At 37.2% G+C, this 25,514-nt stretch overlaps 1 protein-coding gene across 1 annotated transcript in view; it reads right to left on the minus strand.

Annotated features, from left to right (window-relative positions):
• Positions 1-226: 226 nt before the first annotated feature.
• The window catches only part of LOC126352518 (uncharacterized), a 184,419-nt gene continuing 159,131 nt past the window's right edge, over positions 227-25,514 (minus strand). Inside the window, exons 7-8 of the mRNA XM_050002693.1 lie at positions 16,268-16,480; positions 227-623 (exon numbers count right to left, since the gene is read on the minus strand). Coding sequence (XP_049858650.1) covers positions 16,271-16,480 — 210 coding nt within the window. The 3' untranslated portion in view covers positions 227-623; positions 16,268-16,270. The remainder of the gene's footprint in view (positions 624-16,267; positions 16,481-25,514) is intronic.

Here is a 25,514-nt window from a genome sequence, read left to right on the forward strand (position 1 = left end):
GTTGCTAAATGTATCATTCATACTAAACCATATCATACTTCAGATAACAGATACATTTATATGTAATGTTTCACCTCCAAGATTATCTGTAAGTATACAAGAGCAAATCAAGTACTTAAACGTTAATAAACTGGCAGTTTTGGAACTGTTAGTGGCACCTTGAGGCAAGCAGATTCCTTTCATATTTACTGGTTTATTGAGACTACACAACAAAATGAGAAATATGTGTTGTTTATTTCCTTTATTTGTACATACTAGAATACATTATCTTTTCTTGACAATATTTACATGACTTAAAAATTGTTAGAATGCATAAATCAGTCAGAAGCTTACATATGAGATATGATATCATCACAGTGCATTTCTCTGGAAGTCAGTGGTTCTCAAGGTTTCGCATATAACTTCAACTATGCCTCCTGAATCATTATCTTTTAAATAATAATTATTATAATAATGAAATGTGTCTCAGTGCCTTTGATTTCATTATGAAAGCACCATAAATATTTCATGATTTGTAAAGTTTCATTGACTGATTTGCAAAGGGTGTCATAAGTTATGAATTTCACAGTCATTTGGCTTCATGCAGAATGATTTGAAGAGAGCAGAACTCAAATATTTGTTATCTGTAAAAGAAAAAAGGAATTTTTGTCATACATGTGTAGAAAAGTGAAGAATATTACAAACCAAATCATCCATAGTTTTTGCTGTTAATGGTAATAACAATACACAGTTTGAAATAAAATGTGAGGCTTAAAAAGAGATATTCTTTATTATGTCTCTCAAAGTAAATAAATGAACTACTACATGCAATATTGATTATGGTATGTAATTGCAAAAAAGACTACTTTGATCCTAGTGTTATAATCTCATCACAAGTAATATCAAACATAGTTATCAGTATCTGAGATATATGATATGAACGAAAAGCTGTATATAGTGAAATTGCAATTTTTGAGGTGGAGAATGCTGTAGCTCCCCATACTACAACTGGCTGGGTAAGTCAGTTGAGAGGTGGTAGAAAGACAAGGGCATACCAGTTCCATGGCTAGTAGATAAAGCACTGTGTGGTGTCCAAAACAACCTGTGCTTATCTTTTTTTTTTACTGTGATCCCAAGGAAAAACAAAAAAGGTTGGGGGGGGGAGGCGGCAGTGGGGTCTGGGGGGGTGTGGAAAACACAAGAAAATCATGGAACAAGGAAGAAAAATTTGCACTCTTCAGAAAGAATTAGAGTGGCATATTTTTAATTAGAAAGGAGATTGAGAATGTGGCTAGTGGGAAAGGATTAGAAGTAAAAATACTGAAAGGAGAAAAATTCAGAAATCATATTTGAAAACTTCATTGAACAACACTCTGACATATCACCTGACTCAGATGAAAACAGCATACACAACCACTGATTTTGCAGTATTCAGATGAAACCTGGCTGAACACAGCTGTCAGCCATGTAAAAAAAGTTTGTGAGTTGCTATGGTCTGCAGCATAGTCTCATGTCTGTTCTGTATCAGTTGCTGCAATTGGAAGATGTGGATATGTTAAGTGTGGCTTCCACCTGAATAGCAAGAAGTAAAGACTAAATGCACGTCTACTAGGAAATATAAATGTGTCACAAAGAAACAAAAAACATTTGAGCTTAATGGAGACAGATGAGCAGTTTTTAAATTAGAGTCAGATTACAGACAATAATCTTGAAAGAAATCATAAGAGAATGTACCACAAAATATCTTGTATCATTATGAGTTAGTTTGTTTTCCAAGATGTTATGAGGCTTGAAAACAATGTAAATGAGATTCTTGTATGTTTAGAAGATTTGCAAGAGTCTGAGTCGAGAGATATTCCATTCCTATCTGAATAGCATATAGCCTCAAGTTTAAGGAAGTTATAAGCATCATTTTCTTCTAAAGTCAATATGTAAAAAGAAGAAAAAGGTTGTTGCTGCTTATATAAAACTTGATCACAAAGTCAGAAACATTGAAATAGGCAGTTTTTTCATAGACCATAACTTAGATGCATGTGCTTGTGTAATTACTGAAGAATATTTCTCTTATAATTGTAACAGTCCACAAAATCATATAGGAAATATTTATGAGAGATCTATGTTCAGTGTCTGACAGTCAAGAAGAAAGTAGTTAAAAGTTTGTTAATATTTTAATGTAGATTTATTAAAATATTCTGACAGATTATTTGGCTGTTAACGTCTGATTTCAGAAGTGAATTTTCCAACTGATGTACAGTAAGATAGCGGGGATAGCGGGATACTGATTGTTAACTTTTTGATGAACAGTATTTAGTACCAAAATGTTAATACTAACTGCATCAGTAGTACACTATCTGACAATGATGGGTAACTATACCTTGGAAAACACATAAAACCATGAAGACAGCAGGATACAGTCTTCTAAAAGAAGCAATGGGATGAGATATATGTGGAAAGAGATTGAAATCAGTGTATTTCATGATAAATAAGTGTCAATATATGGAACTAGTCTTCTTATAAATTTTGGAAGAAATGAGAAAGAGGAAATAATATATTTGCCAAGCAAACAAAGGTCTTTTATTACCCTAAAAAAAAATGTGGTAATTTTTAGTAAGAACTGTTAAATACTCCAGAAATATGTCTGTCAGAGGCAGAAAATTAATATAATTAAACAGAATCACTGTACTGTAAATGAGAATCCATAAAGTGCAAGCATATTTAAGAAAAAACAGAGTCAGATGCTTTAGTTGAAGAAGTAAAATGATACTTTATATTCAAAATAGGTACATAAAAAATGAAATTTCAAGTTTCAACAACATCCTAAATCAAAATTAAAAGTATTATAAAAGTTTCAAAAAAGAATCTCATGCAATGTTGATAGAACTTCAAATAAAATTCAAAAATGTTTTGATGTTCTTAGTGATATCAGTAAGGCAGAGAATTCTTCCTTACAATTGCCACCAATACAACTTTTTATAAGTAAAGATATGAAAATCAGCAATCCATTTTACAGATTTTTTCCTAAGAAGATAAATTTATGTAGCACATTACAGTTTGGATACCAGAGTATCTGTCTGAGAATGTCATTTATACAGTCAAACCAAATGTTGTAAGCCTTAAATCACAAAATTTCACTAACAGATATCGCTTGTGATCTGCCGAAAGCATTGGTAAAGTCTGAATAATAAAACTAATAATATGACAAACAATGGGTTTGAATCATACTTGCAAAAGAATGCAAAATGAAGTGCTGGGTAATTCAAATAATGCTGGAAGGAGAAAATACACTATGTAAATTAGGTCTTTCACATCATAACACACTCATCACAAGTATCAATTCTTCTATATCCAAGGTAATAAAATATAAACAGGAATATAAAAGACATTTCTGCACAGAAAAACTAAATACTTTTATTCAGATGTTAGCAAAGGAAACCTAGGAAAATTTAGTTTCAAACACAACAACCAGTAATTCATACAATGTTTTTTCTAGTACTTTCATGTTCCTATTTGAGATCCGTTTTCCAAAACAGCTTGAAAAATCAGTGTCATGCCAAGGAACAACAGTCAGTAGGTATCACCTGCTATCGGAGTATCTACTCAAACTCTAAAACATCACAGTCAAATAAAAAAAAAAAAAATCCAATGATAAAAACTATGCAGACTATGCAAAGACATATAAGAACATTTATAGGAAGGTGATTAAGAAAGCTAACACAATGCACAATGACGAAATAATTTTAGGGTCAGCAAATACATCAAAATCAGTATGGGAAGTAGTAAAATAGAAAGAAAGAAATAAAAATGTTAAAAGTCAAGAGGACATTGTTTTAAAAGATGATCATGGTGCATTAGTCAGAAATCTTAGCCTTGCAAATTACATAAATGACTACTTCATAAATACTCTAGCCAACCAGAGTGAAAATTGCCATACGAATAGTGGACTTTGTTAAAAAAAAAGTGTTAATTCAATATTGTTATGCCCCATGAATAAACCAGAAGTTCTAAACATAATAAAAACAATGAGGAACAAAATATCTTCAGGCTGACAAAGTAACTGGTTCTGTCATAATAAAATGTGCTAGTGTCATATCAGAACTGCTCTTGACCATCATAAATATACCATTATTGGAAGGAGTGTTTCCTCAAAGACTAAAAATTTCAAAAATAAAACCACTGTATAAAAAGGGCAATATATATGAAGTGGGAAATTATAGACTGGTGGCTTTGTTACCTGCATTTTCAAAAGTAATGGTGAAAGTCTTGAAACACAGAATTACAAATCTCCCTGAAAAATTCAATCTCTTGTTTGTAAGCTACTTTCCATTTCAGTGAAAATGCAACAATGAGAGTAGACAGGCACAATAGTAGAATAGCAATAAATCTGGATGTATCAAAGGCATTTGTTACTGTCCAACATGATATCTTGCTAGACCAATTAGAAGCTATTGATATATGAGGAGTTATGAAAAAATGATTCCAGTCTTATCTCTGTAACAGAAGACAGATAGTAGAAATTAAGAACCAAAGTATTGCTTAAAACTCTGATTTTTGGACTGTAATACTTGCAGATCACAGGAAGTGTTCTAAGACCTCTCTTATTTCTAATGTATGCAAATTATATAAAAATTCCATTCAATGGTACTCACATAACCCTGTTTGCTGATGATACAAATGTTCTTCTAACAGATGTTCTTCTAACATCTGAACTAGAGTTTTGGAATATTTACAAAATTGGTTTGAAATGAACAAGTTAACTTTAAATATTTCAAAAACTAATTACATCCATTACAGGAAAACAAAGTCACAAAATGATCTGGATGTCAGAATACAAAATCCATTATCTCGCTGGCAAGTTAAGTTCTGCTTGCCTTGCACTACGTGTAATTAGTAATGTGTCTCATAAACAGTGTAACAGAACTGTCTACTTTGCTTGCATTCATACAGTTATACCTGTGGCCTCACTTTCAGAGGTTCATAACACAACAAATCTAGAAACCATACTCACACTACAAAAATGTGATGTAGAATAATTACCAACAGATGTAGGCTAACGCCATTCAAGCAACTATTGTTGTACTAACTGTACACTTCCTTGTTAAAGTTCGCTCATAGTCGCACTTATTTGATGTTGTCACTCTCTCAATCAAAGGCTCTGTTTTCAGAGGCCCTACTTCCTCTGCGGCTAACTTTTCCTGGTAATTTACTTTCCTGTTCCCAGAATGAGATTTTCATGCTGCAGTGGAGTGCGCATTGATATGAAACTTCGTGGCAGATTAAAACTGTGTGGTGGACTGAGCCTCAAACTGGGGGCCTTTACTTTATGCCGGCAAGTCCTCTACAAACTAAGCTGCCCAAGGATGACTCATGACCCATACTCACAGTTTTACTTTTCTGTTAACATTTAAAATAGATTCACCATAGTTTATGTTTACAGGCACATGAAAGCCGATTCCTGCATAGTAAACAACCAACTCCCAACACCAAGTGCCATTTGTGGAATGATTAAGTAATGTCTGCCAACATGGTCACTTGACTCGAATACAAATGAGGCACTGAGATCCATAAGGGCCTAAAGCATGCCACCATTGATCCCACATTTAAGTGAATATCAGAGAAACCAGTGATACAGTTTTTTGTGAATTTTCATTGTCACAATCGATGGTGATGTGCTTTATGCCATTACGATTCTCGCCACCTCAAATGGATTACTGTATGATAAAATTCATAATTTAATATACTATAACTCATTCAGAAGCCCACGAAATAGGTTTATTTTCAGTCCAACTTTAACATACACTGATGTCCGATATAATTTTCCTACAGTATATAGTGAGTGAATTAGCTTATCTGAGAACTGTGCTATCATGTAGCAGCTTTAATGCCAAGCGAATGGGGATAAAAGTCTGCTGCATTACCAGCATTCAAAGAAAAATAACCAATAAATCTGCAAGGTATTGAAAGTTAGGGTGTCCATGTTCACCTGTGCTCTTACACAGTAGCTGGCACTGATTACTATTATACATTTGAAATTGATTTATATGAAAGTCTGTTCTGTGTAAGTCTTATTTATATGTAAAGTTTTGTTGGTCCCATTAAAATATAATTTAAAACGCGTCCATTAAACCATACATATATGCAAAGCATTTTTAGTAATTCACTATTATAGACAACATATTCCAGTGAAATAAATTCCCTGTGATATTTTCCTTAACTTTTTTGATGTATGCAAGTACAGCAAGTGGTCAGTCCCATGGAGACCTGGGACAAAGACAATTAACCAGAGTAAGTAGCATGGAAACAAAGACACTCCCACCATCGTTGTTTTCAATACAAGAATTTCTTTTGTGGTAACATACGAGAAGTTAAAAGCTGCCTGCTGACATTTATTGTTGAAAAGTGGTTCTATCATTCAGTCACTTCTGATCAGCCATGGAGAACAGAAAAAGGGAAAGTTACACACTAGATCAGAAAGTAAAATTTGTATGCAAGTTTGGATGCTGATCCACACAATCAGGCTTAGGAGTTGCCTGTACTACAGTATGAATGCCATCAGCAAAAGAAATTGTACTTTGAACATGTTTTTAAGATTGGGTACAAAATCAACAAAACACAACTATCAGCAAGAAGGAGGTATGTAGATTTGGAAAAGGCACTTTTTACATGGTTCCAGCAAAAATGGGTTGCAGTTCTATTGATCAGTGGTGACATGCTGAAAGCAAAGGTGCCAGAAGTATGAACATCACTGCTGATTTCAAGACTTCATCAAGATGGTTACAAGGCTTTAAATATCATCATGGAATCACAGGGAGAACAATTTCTGGTGAATTGAAAGCTGTGAACAATGTCACCATGCAACACTGAATTGATGAGGATCTGCTGAGTATATTAAGGGATTGTTAACCTCAAAACATCTACAACTGTGACAAGATTGGTCTGCTCCACAGTGTGATTTCTAGTAGAACAGTAGCTGCAAAGTGTGGCTCATGTTATGGAGGTACAAAAAGTAAAGTTCATATGACAGTTCTTCTCACCACAAATGCAGATCGATCTACAAACTTTCCCCACTTGTGTCAGCAAAATCTAAAAATCTGAGGTGTTTCAAAGGTGTAAAGATGAATCCTATGGAATACAAATCCAATAAATTTTTTTGGATAATTGTGATTTTAACAGAATAGTGGTTTTAAAAAGAAAAGGATCCTGCTTCTTAGGGATCAACGTGCAGAACATCCACTCTAAATAGTTTTGAAAATGTTTGAGTGGACTTTTTCCCTCTAAATTATACAGTTTTATACAGCCACTTCATCTGGGCATTATTGCTAATTTCAAAGTTCATTATTGAAAAAAACAGTCGAAGAACTGACAGATGCAGGTAATGAGAGTCTCTCCATTAACTTACCACAAGCCATGGAATTTTTTTGGCTGCCTGGCAGCTGGTTTTATCCTCCACAAAAAACAACTGTTTCTAGGAAGCTCTAGGAAGGGACTGCCATTGATGATGGTGGTGGTGGTGACAGTGAAGTCATGTCTGGTAATGAGTTAATTCTACTGTAGGGTGCATATTTCGGCAGTTTTGTATATTTTGATGATAATCTCACCATGTTTCTGGAACTATAGGATGAGGAGATTATTGCTAATGTGTGCCAATAATGTGGTATTGATCAAGAAGGTGAACCAGCTTCAAGTGACAGTGATGGAGACGGAGATGTCGACCTGAATCTTGAAACACCTAAACTAAGTGAAGTGGTAAGTGCAGTCAAAGTGAAAAGTATTTCAAAACCTGAATTCATTAAGAAGTTTGCAAAATGAGGTGTGTGCACTTAATGCACAAAAAGAGAAACAAGCCAAATTATCTGATTTGTTTAAACCAGGATGAAGTTCAAAATAATGTTCTTTCCCTTTAAAACTGTACCTTCACCATTTATACAGTGCAACATGCCAAATTACGATGTAGTATCTAATTTCTCTAAACAGGAGCGAATGATATTTTTTCTTTTAATACTGAACACTATCTTTGTTGATTGTAAAGTTTACACATGTAGACCCCTGTATGCCTTCTTTCTTTCTTTTTTCCCAGTGAGAAATATGATGTGTATTATCATATCTTTATTGGACTTCTAAGTAATTCTGAGTTACAAGTTTTATTCTCTTCCCCCTTACATAAATATAAATTAGGTCAAACCGTATTGCAAATAAAATACACCAGATAACGTTGTGGGCAATACAATAACACTCATAGGACAAACTTCACTGCTCATATCATCACAAACACAGAGAAGAGGGCATCAGATCGGCCTAGTGATGGCTTGTATGCTGGAGTCTGGTTTGGTCCTCTCACAGGCCACACTTGAGAATCAGTGCCTTCTGTGTAATGGCCACAATAGTAGGTAGTAATGTTGCACTAGTTATTCAGTTTCCATGGTAAAAATAGGTGGTGCCACTACATCCCCTGACCCCCAAGTGAGAAGAGCATACCCTGTCATGAAACCATATACAAAGTCACTTTGCTTAGGCATGTCAAAGAGAGGAGTAATGCGACAATGCAGACAATAATTACCAGCAAACACCCAGAGCACTGGAATGGCGCCATAAACTGGTTTTTGGTCCAGAAGAGTTGGGGTAGATGGCGGATTAAAGTCCAAGGAGGTTGCTTCGAAAATACAGGGCAGGATGACACCTGATAGGGAGTTATATGAGTCACCACTGGTCCAAAGGGTATGCCAAGAGTGGAGAGACTGGCAGCTACTGAACAGAATATCAGAGATGAAGGTAATGATGGCGTCAAATAAATCTTTGAAGAGAGGTCACAAGACGCATCATGAACCTGTAACATGTGGCATGCAGGGATTGTCCTGGATCCAGCTTGGGGAGCATCAAAGCTCGTCGGCCCATGCCCAGGTGCCCACCTGGAAAGGAGATGCCTCTGCAATGACATGCTGTGGCGGTAGATGCAACCACAAGAGTGCGGTGATGGGTAGTCCTGCAGTCGCGTTGAGCAGCAGGGGTCTTCAGTCAGGATGGTCCTGCATGTTGCTAGAAGACGACAGCAGATGTTGGGTGTGGTGTTGGACAGCATTTCCCTGCAAGTGGCAGCCACGACATAATCTTCGACTTTGTTCAACTTTATTGCCTGAGAGGTTGAGTGCCAGGGTTGCCTGGAAGTACCCTTACACAAGTTCATTTTAGCCCCTTGCAGTTTCAAGAATCGTGAATCTAAAAGCATGAGAAGAAGAATCTATCTCAAAAATATTGTTCACTGTTGGCTCTGTTCCTGCAAGAAAATTTACTGGCTGAGTGATTTTGTTGTAAGCAAATAAAGCTAGAACTTTTCCTAGCAATGGCTCCCCTGATAGCATCCACAGGAACATAGGTTTGTCTCAACTGCCTGCACTAATGTCCAAAACTAATTTCACAGGGTATATGCTGTGAAAGGATCAAGGCATATTTGCTGTGTTTTGTCCTGAAGATTCTAAATTTCCACAGATTTATCACTAACTTAGTTCACTTCCATAGGATGAGCCATGACAGCATTAGAACTGTTAAAGTAGACCTCTTGCAAATGTACTTCTTCTCAGCACATGTAGCGTACTGCGTGCCATTGAGATACCTGCTTTTGCATGGCAAAGAAAACAATGTTTACAGCTGGGCAATGACTCTGGTGCTGATGTGGTCCGTCACTGCATGTGTGGTTGTTTATAAGGTTGTCCAGACTATGGAGCAATGGGGACCCTGCCGGAGCTGGCTTGCATTCAGTGTAATCTGTGCCAGAGAGCTGACTGCCACAATATCTTCCACTACAAGCAGACTCTGAGCCAGGGGCGGCGTCTGAGGTAGTGCCACTGTGCCACAGCACCACTTGCATTAAAAAGAAAGAAAGAGAAACGTATGCAAATTACACATAAAACATTGTTTTGGAGTATGTGTTTTCTGATTTGAAGAGGCACATTTCGTTGTGCGCACTTGCATGGTAGATTTCTGAAACCTGGAGCCAACTGCAGATTGGCACCGTCTGTCCTCATAAGTGTAGTTTGAAAGATAGTTTGAAAGACTCGGCCATTGGTTTCTACATGCTTCTTATGGCAGAAGTCTGACTCAGAGCTTTATGTTCCTTCCACCAGAGAGCAGTTAAGTGCAGGACCTATGGAAGCATGATCCGCCATCTCTAGGGATCACGTTAGAATACATCGGCGCACAGATTTCTTGTAATCCAGTTTTACAATCTTTCTGCAAGTTAATGCTAATGCATTCCTAAATGCTAATTAATGCTTAATTAAATTGAATACAGAAATAATACAGTTAAATATCATTATAAATAGCTATTTGCAATTTGAATATAATTATGCTCTTAGATTTTGAAGCTAAGAGGCATTATTTCAATATTGGTATATCTCACAACAGCAAGGCTATTGCTGCAGAAAAAAAAAAGAAACTAATGTATTCACTGCATGTTGCGCATCTGTTTTCCATACAAAGGTGTAGTATTTCTGTTCATACTCATTACGTTCGTGTAATATAGTTCTGTAAAAACACATTGTAGTTATTGCGAGGTCAGGTGTAAATGGGTTATTAAAAACGTCATTTAGCAACAGGACTCTCAGAAAAAAAAACACTAGGTAGGCCACTCCTCAATCTGAATTTGTAGCAGCAAAGAAAAAATCAATGCCGTAAGTTCAATCAAGAAATTTACCAAAAGAAGAAATGGATTTATGGTTGTGAAGAAAGCAACACTGTTTTTTTGGTTTTTTTTCTTTTTTTTCCCCTGCTTTGTGTTATCTGGAGGAGATGTTCATTGGTGTAAGACCAGAATAATTGATATTGGGCGTATATGGTCTAAAATGAAAATACATGAAATGTCAAAGCGACACGTGAATAATGTGCCTAGTCTTTCATTTCCAGGCAAGACCAACATTCAGCAGAAATTAGATTCGCAATATAGACAAACAGTTGACAGCCACAACAAACGTGTAGAATAGAACAGATGTATATTGATTGTAACTGTGACCTGCATTCGGTTCTGTGTTGCTTTGGAACTGGCTCTCAGGGGCCACGATGAATCCTCAAAATAAAGTTGTTTTTTTTTTTTTTTTTTTTTTTTTTTTTTTTTTTTTTTTTTTTTTTTTTTTTTTTTGTGTGTGTGTGTGTGTGTGTGTGTGTGTGTGTGTGTGTGTGTGTGTGTGTGTGTGTGTGTGTGTGTGTGTGTGTGTGTGTAAGCTAATTCAGTTCAGCCACTGGACACACATCTTCCAGTTCATCTCATTAACTCATCAGTGTTCATAGGCATTTCTAAGACTGTTCAGAACGAACTGCTACAGTGTACGTTGGAACTCTACCATGACAAAGTTCGTAAAGAAATAAAATACGCAAATTACATAGCAATAATTGTGGATGAAAGCACAGATGTGTCTTGCAAACTTCAGTTGGTTATTGTTTTGCATTATGTTGTTGAAAAATGTGTTGAAAGATTCTGGAACTTTGTTAATCCAGAAAATCAGAATGCTCATACTATAGCTGAGAGTATTCTGAAAGAAATTGAACCACTAATTGCCGATGAGTGAGCAAAACTAATAGCTCAGAATTACAATGGTGCAAACATTATGAGTGGCAAGTCGAACGGGGTTCAGAAGTTAATTAAAGACAAATATCCAGATGCAAACTACATCCATTGTTCTGTGCATCAGTGCGACAATATGTCTACGGCAGGCTTTGTTAATCGCAAAGCCCACATCTTTTTTGCACACCTTTCAGGTAATTCTTCTTTCTTTTCTAACTCACCACAGAAATCAAAAGTGTTGCATAGCATTATTCAAAAAAGTTTGCCCCATGTGTGTGATGAGATGGAATTACCATTTGTGAGTAGTAAAAGACGTTTTTGGAAACAGGGAACAATGTTATTACTGTCATGGAAGTCACTGAAACAAGTGACAGTCACTGAAACAAGTGACAGCATAAAACTGTCTTCTACTATTGAAAAAGCTGGTTGATATAAGCAAAGATTGCAAGAAAACAAATTCATTTTCTGATTATCATTTTTCTATAAGATGCAGATGGACTTCTTAATCAGCTTCAGAAGAAGATAACTGAACCAACCACAGCAACACAAGACAACCAGAACTTTGAAGTAGTAGTGAGAAGCATCAGAGATGACATTAATTCCATCCTTAATGAGATTAGTTTCGAAAATGTAGAAATGATGCCTGCCAAGAAGCCATGGATTCTTGATGGACATGAAAATAAGAGATGCTTTGGAAGTGTGCAATGCTGTCCTTTCCAAAATAAAATTACATTTTCAGTTCACTGGACACCTCATTGCAGCCAAATTATGTGATGTAATTCACTTTGACAAACACATCACAGATTTTCCAGACAAATAACTTGAAATTAAAGACACATACACATTTCTGGTAAAAAGAAAGTTGAAGGGTGAGCTTCAAGTCTTCTATGCTGGGCCTGAGTTGAGAGCAGCTCCAGAACAGTTCCGTTTCTTTCGCTGATTCAAGTGGATGAACTTCACAACACATTCGATGAGACTGTTAAAGTTTTGAAACTGTTAATCACAATGCCTATCTCAACATCATAAGCTGAGCAGTGCTTTTCAATGCTCAAGAGAATTAAAAGATTTCTATAAAACACCATAAAAGATGAACAACTCAGTGCCTTAGGAATGCTATCATGTGAAAAGTCATTCATATGTACAATTGAACATTTCAATCTGAGATGACAAATTTATTTGCCAACAAGAAGGAGCAATGAATCAATTTACAATATCATTCCTACTAATTATTTTGGAGCTGTCTCCCAAAGTCACAGAGTTGCTGCTTTTGGTGAGTACAATGCTTTTAGTTCCAATTGTTGGTAATTTGATTAAATTTGCTTTGCAAAATCCAGATTAAAAGTTTGAATAATTTATACATGCTCTATTATTGCTCGTACTGGCACTTGTGTTGTAGAGGACACTTTTCTGGCAGTCAGCTGTGAATGTAAAACAAATGAGTAGTTCTGGCTGTTGAGGGGAGAAGAATGGAGTTGGGAGACAAGCCACGCCTCCCTCTCACAGGGCTGGCAGCCTACTTCCATTTTCTTTGCTCCTGGGAAGGCAGAACCAATGTAATAATCTACATATGAATCACTGATGGTGGACTCAATGATGAAATTGGGTGCACAAATGTCAAAACGTCATTTTTTCGGATGAATCCAGGTTCTGTTTACAGCATCATGATGGTCGCATCCGTGTTTGGCAACACTGTGGTGAACGCACATTGTAAGCGTGTATTCATCATCGCCATACTGGCGTATCACCTGGCATGATGGTATGGGGTGCCAGTGGTTACATGTCTCGGTCACCTCTTGTTCGCATTGACGGCACTTAGAACAGTGGACGTTACATTTCAGATGTGTTACAACCCATGGCTCTACCCTTCATTCGATCCCTGCAAAACCCTACATTTCAGCAGGATAATACTCAACCGCATGTTGCAGGCCCTGTACGAGCCTTTCTGGATACAGAAAATGTTCGACTGCTGCCCTGGACAGCACATTCTCCAGATCTCTCACCAACTGAAAACATCTGGTTAATGGTGACTGAGCAGGCTCATCACAATATGCCAGTCACTACTCTTGATGAACTGTGGTATCGTGTTGAATATGCGTGGGCAGCTGTACCTGTACACGCCATCCAAGCTATGTTTGACTCAATGCCCAGGCATATCAAGGCCGTTATTATGGCCAGAGGTGATTGTGCAGGGTACTGATTTCTCAGGATCTGTGCACCCATATTGTGTGAAAATGTAATCACATGTCAGTTCTAGTATAATATATTTGTCCAATGAATATCCGTTTATCATCTGCATTTCTTCTTGGTGTAGCAATTTTAATGGCCAGTAGTGTATATTAATTATCAACAAAATTCCATAATACATTCGATGCTACAGAACTAAGTGGTTTTTTTTTTTTTTTTTTTTTTTTTTTTTTCCCCTCACCACCAATGAAAAGCCTCAGCGGCTGCCACTGCTATGACCTGCTGGGTAGTTTCATGAGTTTGAGCTATTCAACTTTCTTCCAACAGAGAGAGGTCTGATTTCCTCAATATATGATTCCTCACTTCCATGTCACTGTTAAGAGGCACATAATATCCTTGATTAAAGGGTCCATATAATTATGTCTGCACAAACATTTAAAACTGCAATTCCTACTTAATCCAGGTAGAGCAGTAGCCCAGTCTGCATACAACTGATTGGCAAGCATTGACTGTCTTTCCAATTATTGCTGGCAGCCTTGATATGGAAGCCTGTAACCATTATTGTGGTTAGTGCTGGATGCCTGCTTTGAAGGTATGTGGCTATCCAGCAAAACAGGCTTCCTCAAACTGTATGTGTTAACTGCATTGAATCTGGTGCTCTGCCACCTCTGATTTGTTATGCTGTCTGAGTTTTATGTGATGCTTGTGCTCTCTTTGCCATGTGTTGATAGGCAGCCCATTCTGTCCATTGTAAATTAATCAGAACTCACAACTGACCTCACAAACTCCTGACCTGTGCAATGTATGAACAGCATCTTTGGTGAATTGAAACACATCTCTAATCTTGTTTCTGTTACAACAGAACTTAATGCTCAGTTGATGTAGAATTTTCTCCAGATAATAAGTGACTTCTTGCACATATGATATAAGAGCAACGTTTAGTTGTTGTTCCAGCTCCACATCACTGTGGCTGTTGTTTTTGAAGACATGATTTCATAATCGATTTCTTCATAGTGGGTGTTAACGTGGGCACAGCTGACACCTAGCTTCTAAAATTTATACCAAGTCTTCATTGCAGTTTCATTCAGGACTCTTGGTCAGCATATATAATACTGAATTTTTTTGAATTGAACTCGATTTTATTTTGTACATACACCTGAAAACTCCTTCTTTCTCCATATTTTCCCTTCAGAAATGGGTTGCTTATTTATAATTCTCTGTTTAACTCATGGATTCATGTATTTACATGATGCTGAAACAGACATAATACATCAACTCCCTTTTAACATTCTGGATTGTGTAAACAGATAAGAAGTTTACTAATTTTGTTTGTTAGTTCTCTAACATTCTGATGCATAATGACAATGTTATTTAAAAACTATTTTTGCGTGTGGCACTTCATTTGTCAGGACCTCATTTAAAGCAGTTTCTCCAAATGATATATTTAATCCAAGAAGGCTTACCTCTCACAGCTGTAATCTGTCACTGGTGATGGTCGACACCTCCTTCACATTCTTGGCTATCAGTTCAGCTAATCTCCCCTTATTCTTTCTGTTAAGGTGTAGGCCATGTCTCATGCCTTCCCATGCCGATTTTCCAACAGCATCAACTGGCTTAACCCCAACGTGACCTTCACCCACGAACAACAGCAACCTGGTCAGCTCTTGGTTAATTCACCTGATGACTTTGATCATCCGAGATTGGTGACGCCACTGCAACACCTCGACAAAGCCCATGCTTGTGTGTAATCTTGTTGCATGTAACTTCTCCAGGTTACTCCTCCTGATACAGTAGTCTCTATTTTGGTTGTTGCCTGTTCCCCAATCCATCAATAGCTGGTCCTCTACACTCATATCCCTAGGCAGTCTCTCAATATTCTCTATCAAGTGGGCAATGCCAGCACAAGGTTTTACAGTACCTGTGACCTGATACCCTGACCCTAATTTTACCTGCATGTGTAGGCCTCTAATCCCTCCATGGCCCCTACCTAACTGAAAGACTTTTTTTTTCTGTTCAATTTAGTTTCTGACATATCTCTCAAATTATTATTAATACGGTAGTCTTTGACAGCTGAATGAGGCTCCTCCCCTTCAATATTCCGGGAATTTTTAATGTTATTGTGTATAATTTATCTTTACTTCTAAACTTTTTTTTAACATTATTGTGTTTGTAAACTGACTATGACCACAACCGTTAAGTTATTATGTACAAATAAACCATTTATTTATTTACTGTTTAGAAAGTCTACTTGATGCTGAAAGTACAAGCAGCAGAACACACAACAGAAAAAAAACTTAAGAACGGGTGATGGAGAAGATGAGAAGATGGTTCTCATTTATGCATTAATTAATCAGTAGTAGCTCTGAAATCAGTTCATTTTGGACAAATTTTTTGTGTAGGCCTACTGAATGCTTTCTTGGAATCTACCTTCATAAAACAGACAAATATGGAAGTTCAGTGAAGTCAAAAGAAACTATTTACTACAGTAACAAGTACTGTGTCAAGGCTGTTTTCCATTGGTACATTTTTCATGCCTTAACAACAATCTTGACTTACTTGTCATGCATAAGTATCACCAAAACGCATCTGTAGGTACTGGTAGGCCGTCTGGACAGACCCTGGAAGTATCGGTGATGGTTTGTTTGTCGGCTGTACGTGGCTCGGCAACGGAGTGAGGGGAGTGCTGTTATCTGGGTGCACAAAGAAGACCACAGCGTGGCGCGCTCGGCTCCGCACTGATGCTTGATCAGGCATCACAACACGATGTGGCTGCAAAAAGAAAATTGTTTCCTCACGTCTCCATTGTTATTAGAATGGTTTTATATTTCAGACACACAAGCATCTGCAACTTTGATGACCTTGTTAACACCACACTAAATGTACAATAAAAGATAAAGACTGTAAACTCATCACACACAGTCTCTGTTATGCTCGTCACACACAGATTCTGATATGCTGGTCTACTCATTTGCAACTCTCTATGTTGGAAAGAAGCCCGTGACTTGATTACAAATTTTCTGTTTAAGTAACAACTGCCTACAAAAGCACTGTTTATGTACATAAAATAAATATATAAGCTACTGACATACAGATTATGTTTAATTATTACAATATCACTGTCCCAAATTGCAATCAGTTCACAATCACAATCAACACTTTTCTGAATTACTTAGACAAACAGACAAACAACTGGAGAGTATCATGGCAGTCACAGCTAAGGAATGAACAGCACAGCCTGTATCGATATCACAGAAAGACAGCCTATTTAACAACAGGACATCATAAGATACCAACTTTCTCTCTTCAACATTAGTAATATCGTTTGTGCTTTCTTTGTCCCTTTGGTTTTTTACATGTATCACTTTTCTCATCCTGAGAAATCAAGGCACTAATCTTTTCATTTTTAAAAAAATTTCATCCCAGGTTTGTTAAGTCATTCCTTGATTCATTCATTCACTGTGTTCTGTATATCCCATGGAGAAGGAGAATTTTCAGTGGTTTACAGCAAGTCAAGGTACACATTAACAAAAGACAAACAAATCACAGGAGTGTAATCTGTACACCATATCGGCAATGAACTGTCGCTATTCTACTTAATAACAGTTTCAGGTTCTGATTATTTATTAGTTACTAGCTGCCTCACATGGTATTACCTGCAATTAAACAGTTATTTATAAAGAAATATTAATGCCTCCTCCCACGAACCATGGAACTTGCCATTGGTGGGGAGGCTTGCATGCCTCAGCGATACAGATAGCCGTACCGTAGGTGCAACCACAATGGAGTGGTATCTGTTGAGAGGCCAGGCAAATGTGTGGTTCCTAAAGAGGGGCAGCAGCCTTTTCAGTAGTTGCAGGGGCAACTGTCTGGATGATTAGCCTTGTAGCATTAACCAAAATGGCCTTGCTGTGCTGGTACTGCGAACAGCTGAAAGCAAGGGGAAACTACAGCCATAATTTTTCCCCACAGGGATGCACGCTTACTGTGGGGTTAAATGATGGTGGCGTCCTCTTGGGTAAAATATTCTGTAGGTAAAATAGTCCCCCATTCGGATCTCCGGGAGAGGGGGGGGGGGGGGGGTTTACTCAGGAGGACATCGTTATCAGGAGAAAGAAAACTGGCGTTCTACAGATCTGAGCATGGAATGTCAGATCGCTTAACCTTCCGATAGCCACGTTTTCTAGTTGGACAAGGGCAGTCGAGCGTATCTCACAGATACTACTTGTTAATAAACTTTGTCTTTTTAAACATCAAATTTTTATCATAAAAGAAATATAAGGTATTATTCTTGGGTTATACAAACAAAAGCAAGGTAAAAAAAATAATTTAAAAGTGAAGTTAAGTTTCAAAACATACATTTTGTTCCCACAGCTTGTCAAGGTAGTGATACTCACTTTCTGTGTACAAATGTCAAATCTATACAGGATTGTGCTTGAAATGTTGGTTTCTCAATATACTAAAGTAATTTGGAAGTTGAAATACAATCAATGCAAACATTTCTTGAATGATGTAAACAATACATACCGTCTATGTACCTCACATTTTACATGGATGATTATTTAGAAGCTGAAATACAATCATTGCAAACATTTCTTGAATATTCTAAACAAATAAACTGTCCACATATGAGGGTAATCCCAAAAGTAAGGTCTCCTATTTTTTTATAAGTACATAGACCTGTTTATTTCTACAATGGTTTACATCAGTTTACAGCTTCAGCATTTAGCTATTTTTTGACATAATCACCATTTCTGTTGCTAAATTTTTGTAAACGCTGTGGCAGTTTTTGTATGTCTATGTCATACCAGCTTGCTGCCATGCTGTTCAGAAAGTTATGAACCTTTTCTTTCTCATTAGCTGAATCGCTTTCCAGCTAAATGTTCTTTTAACCTAGGGAACAGGTGATAGTCACTGGGTGCCAAGTCAGGACTATAGGATGGGTGGGTGATTATGTTCCACTGAAACTATTGCAGGAGAGCAATGGTCTGCTGAGTGATGTGTGGGCAAGCGTTGTCACACAGAATGTGTATGTCCTTGCTCAACATTCCTCTTCTCCTGTCCTGAATTGCCCGTTTGAGTTTTTTCAGAGTCTCACAGTACCTGTCAGCGTTAATTGTGGTCCCAGCGATTCAGCTCTGACGACAAGCTGAAAGAAGAGGTTCATAACTTTCTGAACAGCATGGCTGCGAGCTGGTATGACACGGGCATACAAAAACTGCCACAGCGTCTACAAAAATGCATTGACAGAAATGGTGATTATGTCACAAAGTAGCTAAATGTTCAAGCTGTAAAGGGATGTAAACCATGGTAGAAATAAACAGGTCTATGTACTTATAAAAAAATAGGAGACCTTACTTTTGGGATTACCCTCATATTTCACATTTGAAATGGCCGATTCTCATTTTCTTACTGACTAAACATGGGGTACATCTTTTTCAGAGGCTCCTGAGGTTGATCTTCTTCTCCTCTTCTTCGTTGCTGTTGGTGTTCATCTTCTGTGTTCAATACATTTAATACTTTTGCACGGAGTCTCCAGTTACTTTAGTACTTCTCCTTTTACATGTTCCTGCACAAGTTTCTTCGAAAGCTATCTGAGATATTTTCTACTCTTGAGATTATTGCTGGTGTTTCCTTTCCAGATTATAAATGAATTTATGGCAGCAATGTTCATCATCGAAAAAAAAAGACCACCAGAGGCCATCGCTCTGTGTTTCTTGCAACGTTGACAGACCCACAAAGTTTGTCAACAGTGTCAATGCATCCTTGTTCCTTCATCAATTTTTCCACTGTTGAGAAGGCTGTATATCAACAAAACATTCATGTACTTTTTGGCACGTATGAAACAAGTTTTGCCTCTTTGTGAAAACCAAACAGACTTGAGTGGGACTCTCATTTTCTGGTTTCTGTGAATTCTGGAGGAATTCGAGGCTTAGTTTTATTGCCATAGAATGAAATTTATTTGATGCCAATTCCTTTACCAAATCATAAACCATAAACCAATTGTGCTATGACATTTCTCCCACTGTAGAAAATGGGTGCTGCTAACCTTTTCACAACTTTGGAAGGTTTATTACTTACACTAAATGGACTTTCTGGTTGGGTTCAAGTGTATATTTCCATAGTAGATGTATAAAATAGCCGAGAGTCAACTATAGCGGAAATTTTTATGCAATATTTGCTTTTTTTTTTTTTTTTTTTGCATATATTCTATGAAACTGCATCTACCTCGAAAAGCCTCGAGTTTTTCATCGATTGTGACTTTTCACCAAGTAAATAGCATTTTGGCAATTCACAACAAATTCTTCAAAAATAATTCTTATAGGAGCTAGGCAGTCAGTTTTTCTTCATTTTCCTCTTGTTTTCACATCATCAAAATCAATATATCACATTAAAAACTTAAATCTTTTTATACTCACAATGGTTAGGAAGTCATTCATTCACCATAAGTCATTGAGATTCAGACAATTCATGTAGTACACCCCAGCGAGATAAAGCAGCCCGAATAAGGCTTTCATTTCCACTGTGTCTGTCTGTTCAGCATATCTTGAATGAGAATAGTTATCTTGTATTTTAAGAATAAATTTGTTTGTATTTTCTACAATATGCTAAATCACTGTGTCACAGGTGGGGCATTCCCATGAATCTAGAATATTAGTCATGATTTTTGCAAAACTGATTACTCCAGGCAGATGAAGTAAAATATTTTGTTTACCTCGTCTTTGCCTGTTCCTTGGCTTTTTTTGCTATTACCAAACCTCGATTATTTTTTTATTTTTCCATGAACAGCTTGAAACGTCGATTTGGTGTTCTAAACTTAATTGTCTTCTGAGCTGGATTGAGCATTCAGTTCCATATCAGAATCTTCAACTCTTTCTGATACATGACCTTCTTCATCGGTGTCACTGCCCTCTATAAAACTATTGTCATGATCATCCTCATTGTCGGTAACACGCAGAATTGCATTTATCACAGCTTCAACACCCAAAGGATTGTTTAAATTATACATCTTTTTATCCCCCATAATACCTAAGAAATAAATATCAAACAAAACTGAATAAATAACATGGTACAAGCATTGAAGTTCACGCCTATCTGACACATACAATTTAGTTTAATTTCATTGTCAATTAGAGACACAAGCAAATTTGCCATGTACACTACTTTAAATTACTAATAAGCATTAAATGTTTAACAATAAATAATGGTAAACACAAAGTTGAAAACATACACGGAGGGTTGCGCATATTTCTCATATATGAAACATGTGTTACTAGCTTACTGTTTACTGTAGTGGGCAGCGACCAGGACTGAAGTAGGGTGGGGTTGAATGAAGTGGCTAGAACAAATGGGGGATTTCCCTCCCTCCCGTTTTCCAAGAAAAGGTAACAAACATTATCGCTACATATCTGGCACACACGCGCGCCTCTCAGGTTAATCAGGCAGGTAGGTTAGAAAATTTAAAAAGGGAAATGGATAGGTTAAATCTAGATATAGTGGGAATTAGTGAAGCTCAGTGTCAGGAGGAACAAGACTCTGGTCAGGTGAATACGTGATTATAAATACAAAATCAAATAGGGGTAATGTAGGAGTAGGTTTAAGAATGAATAAAAAAAGTAGGAGCACAGGTGAGGTACTATGAACAGCATAGTGAAAACATTATTGTAGCAAAGATGGACATGAAGAAAATTTAACTGTCATGGGGGACTGAATTTGATAGAAGGAAAAGGAAGAGAAGGGAAAGTAGTAGGTGAATATGGAAGGGGGGTAAGGAATGAAAGAGGAAGCCGTCTCATAGAATTTTGCACAGAGCATAACTTAATCATAGCTAACACTTGGTTTAAGAATCATGAAAGAAGGTTGTATACATGGACGAACCCTGGAGATACTAGAAGGTTTCAGATAGATTATATAATGGTAAGACGGAGACTTAGGAACCAGGTTTTAAATTGTAAGACATTTCCAGGGGCACATGTGGACTCTGACCACAATGTATTGGTTATGAGCTGTAGATTAAAACTGAAGAAACTGCAAAAAGGTGGGAATTTAAGGAGATGGGACCTGGATAAACAGACTAAACCAGAGGTTATACAGAGTTTCAGGGAGAGCATTACGAAACAATTGAGAAGAATGGGGGCAAGAAATACAGTACAAGAAGAATGGGTAGTTTTGAGAGATGAAAAAATGAAGGCAGCAGAGGAACAAGTAGGTAAAAAGACGAGAGCTAGTAGAAATCCTTGGGTAACAGAAGATATATTGAATTTAATTGATGAAAGGAGAAAGTATAAAAATGCAGTAAATGAAGCAGACAAAAACTCTGCCATAGCTGGTCGCAAGCCCAGTTGAAAATGGAGGAGGGGGAGGCGTAACACCTCATAATAAAACCTTGGTTCACCTGGCCCAGGTGACAGTACCTCGTGAGGGCCCCTCGACAGGGATACGGTGAAGACCTCAATGGCAATGAAGACGGAGATGAAGATCATCGGTACGGTGGAGCTGGCAGAAGAGGCAGCCTCGCTTCTTGGGACATTATAAAAGTTATCTGGACAAAGGGCACGATGGCGGTACTCCTATAGCATCTTTTCCACATGTTGTGGCAGATGATCTGAGCTTAACCACACTGAAATCTCAATTTCAGTCACAAACCCAGTCCAAATAAGTCAACATGGATACAGCACCTTCAAAGACAAATTTACCCAGTGGGTCAAATCCCACGGTTGAAAAACTGCAAGTGGTCTATTCGGATTCTGGGGAGACCACCAAAGTGTGCATGGAGGTAAATCAGAGAGCGTCAAAGCCCCGTAATAACAAAATCAAACAAAAATCAAGAATTTGGCTAATGACATTTAATGTAAATTCTCTCTTAAAAATGGGAAATCTAAAAAACATCCTGGACAAATCCAGAGAATGTAAAATCAAAATTATCGCATTTCAGGAATTACGATATACAGGTGAAAATCCTTTTGATTCAGCAGGATACAGGATATACAAAGGAGAACCTGGAAAATGAACCATGGCAAATTGTCCACAATTTGGAACTGGATTTATAGTAGATAATCAATACTTGATTCAGTCACAACTTTCAAATCTTACTCGTGTCGCCAGTCCAATAAAATCAGCTAATAAGATATACACTCTAATCAACGGACATGCACCAACTAACATCACTAACAAAAACAAAGTAGGAGAAGTAGAAGAATTCTGGAACAAATTAGATAATATTCTCAAAAAATCCCAAATACCCATGTCAAAATCCTTATGGGTAATTTCAAGGCACAAATTGGTAAGGAAGAGAAATATTGATATTAGGAAGGTAAATGGTCAGGACATATACAGACCAACCGGAATGGCATGCGACTCATTGAAATCTGCAAAAACCGCCACCTATTTTTTGGAAATTTTTCAGGAAAAGAGACTCGGAAACCAAAACTTGGATCTCACCTAATCCATTACTAGGTGAATATCAGTTGGATCACATAATGATGTCCTGCATAAATACAGTAGAAATCATGAAACTTAAAGTCCTTAATGGATTAGTCCTAGATACCAACCATTACCAAACAAAATTCTCCCTAGATGTCATTTCAGAAAAAAGAAAATTCACTAAGAAATCTCCACACCGTAAATATAATGTACAAAAGATAAACGGTAATGAACAATTTACAAAAGAAATGCAAAATTTAAAACCAAAAAATTGGCAACAACTGCAAGCAGAATTTTTAAAAGCAGCTGAAACTATAGCACCACAAACAAGAACATGTTAACACCCATGGTGGACAGATGAGTGTGACCAACTCAGACAACAGGTGTGGCAAAATCGAAAGACCCTGGAAGATCAAAAGATACCAGGAAAACAGTCACAAAAGCTATACAAACAGTCCATAAACAACACAAAGCGAAAAAATTGCAAGACATAGAAGATGATTTCAAGAAAAACAATTCCTGAAATTTCAACACAGTATTCAAACAAAAATTAACAAAGTACTCTCCTCCATCACACCAATTCAAAAATGAACATGGAGAAATTGCCCATACCAACACCAAAAATAGTGAAATTCCTGCAAAATACTTTTCTAAATTACTGAATTGTGGAAAGCCTGCAGAAAAATTTGAGTTCCGTCATACACAACGAAACCCAGACTCAAACCCACCAAGTTTACAGGAGATTAAAGAGATAATTCAGTCACTGAAAAATAACAAAGCATCAGGAGAAGACCAAATAACCACAGAATTATGGAAAAATGCAGAAGAAAAACTCAAAGAAATTGTAGATGAAATCTGGAAAACTGAAAAAATCCCCACAGATTTGAAAACAGCAATAATACATCCTCTGTACAAAAAAGGAAGCAAAACAGACCCCAACAACTATCGTGGAATCTTTTTTCTGTCAATAACATACAAAATTCTGTCTACAGCCCTACTAAGCCGAGCAGAACCTCAGCTGGATTCAAAACTACGTGAATACCAAGGTGGATTCAGAAAAGATCGATCATGCATAGAACAAATCCTTAACTTGAAAAATTCGATGAAATATTTGCATAGTACTTCAAACAAAAGTTATGTCATCATGTTCGTCGGCTTTAAAAAAGTATATGACAGTATAGACTGAGAATTGCTTTTTGAAGTGTTAGCAGAATTTGGACTAGATCAAAAGACAACAAATATCATAAAAGAAACACTCATGGAGACTAAATCCAAAGCAAAATTTATGGGAGAATTGAGCACAGAATTTGAAATGGACACAGGAGTATGACAAAGGGATGGACTGTCCCCAGTGCTCTTCAATTGTGCTCTTGAAAAAGTTGTTCAAGAATGGAGAAAAGCAGATGTACCAGCACACAGACTGGGACAAAAACGAAAGGGCATACAATTAGACTGTATAGCATTTGTTGACAACATGGCACTGATCACCCAAGACATTGCCGCTGCGCAGAAACAGCCAGAATTAATTCAAGAGCAGGCCGCAAAAATAGATTAGAAATTTCATTTGAAAAAAAAAAAAAATTTATGACTGACGTCAAAGATGCACATTCTGATCTCAAAATTGGTAATAACTACATCTATTGAGTAAAAGAATTTAAATATTTAGGGGAATGGATTGCAGAAAATTGTAATGAAAAGAAATCTGTCTGATTGAGAGTCCAGAAAATGGAGACGGCACTTCAACTAACAAAAAATGTTAACAGCAAAAAGAGTCTGTCATGGAACTGCAAAATATGACACTACACAACAATAATTAAACCCAAAGCTCTCTACGCATCTGAGACACTAAATCAACACAGAACACTAAAAGGGGAATTAGAAGTGAAAGAAGGTAAAATAATGAGGAAAATCCTAGGACCAAGAACTAAAGATAGTGTACCTTATCCAAAACCCAATGCAGAAATATATAAAAATATACAACATTGTTAAGGCTTTCGTGGCCAGTTGTTGACAAATTGCCTGTTGGCTTCTGTCTCGGGTTCTTTGGCCGACGTTCATCAAATGATTTTTCTGACATTTCGCCAGCACGAGTGGCAGGTAGCAAAAGGAGAACCGCACCGGAAATGACCACGGAGAAGCCTTCGGATGTAGGCGCCAGGTACATATAGTCTTTGGCCGCGAGCTCGGCTCCAGTTCACCACCGGCAATGGAGGATGAAGCTTTGACAATGCCAGCCACTCGTGCTGGCGCAACGTCAGAAAAATCATTAGATGAACGTCGGCCGAAGAACCCGAGACAGAAGCCAACAGGCAGTTTGTCATATAAAAATATCTCCAAAATAACAGACACAATGCATATGAGAAGAATCCAATCCTTGGGGCAT

The sequence above is a fragment of the Schistocerca gregaria genome, chromosome 1 (genome assembly GCF_023897955.1).
Source record: "Schistocerca gregaria isolate iqSchGreg1 chromosome 1, iqSchGreg1.2, whole genome shotgun sequence".
NCBI classification, from domain to species: domain Eukaryota; kingdom Metazoa; phylum Arthropoda; class Insecta; order Orthoptera; family Acrididae; genus Schistocerca; species Schistocerca gregaria.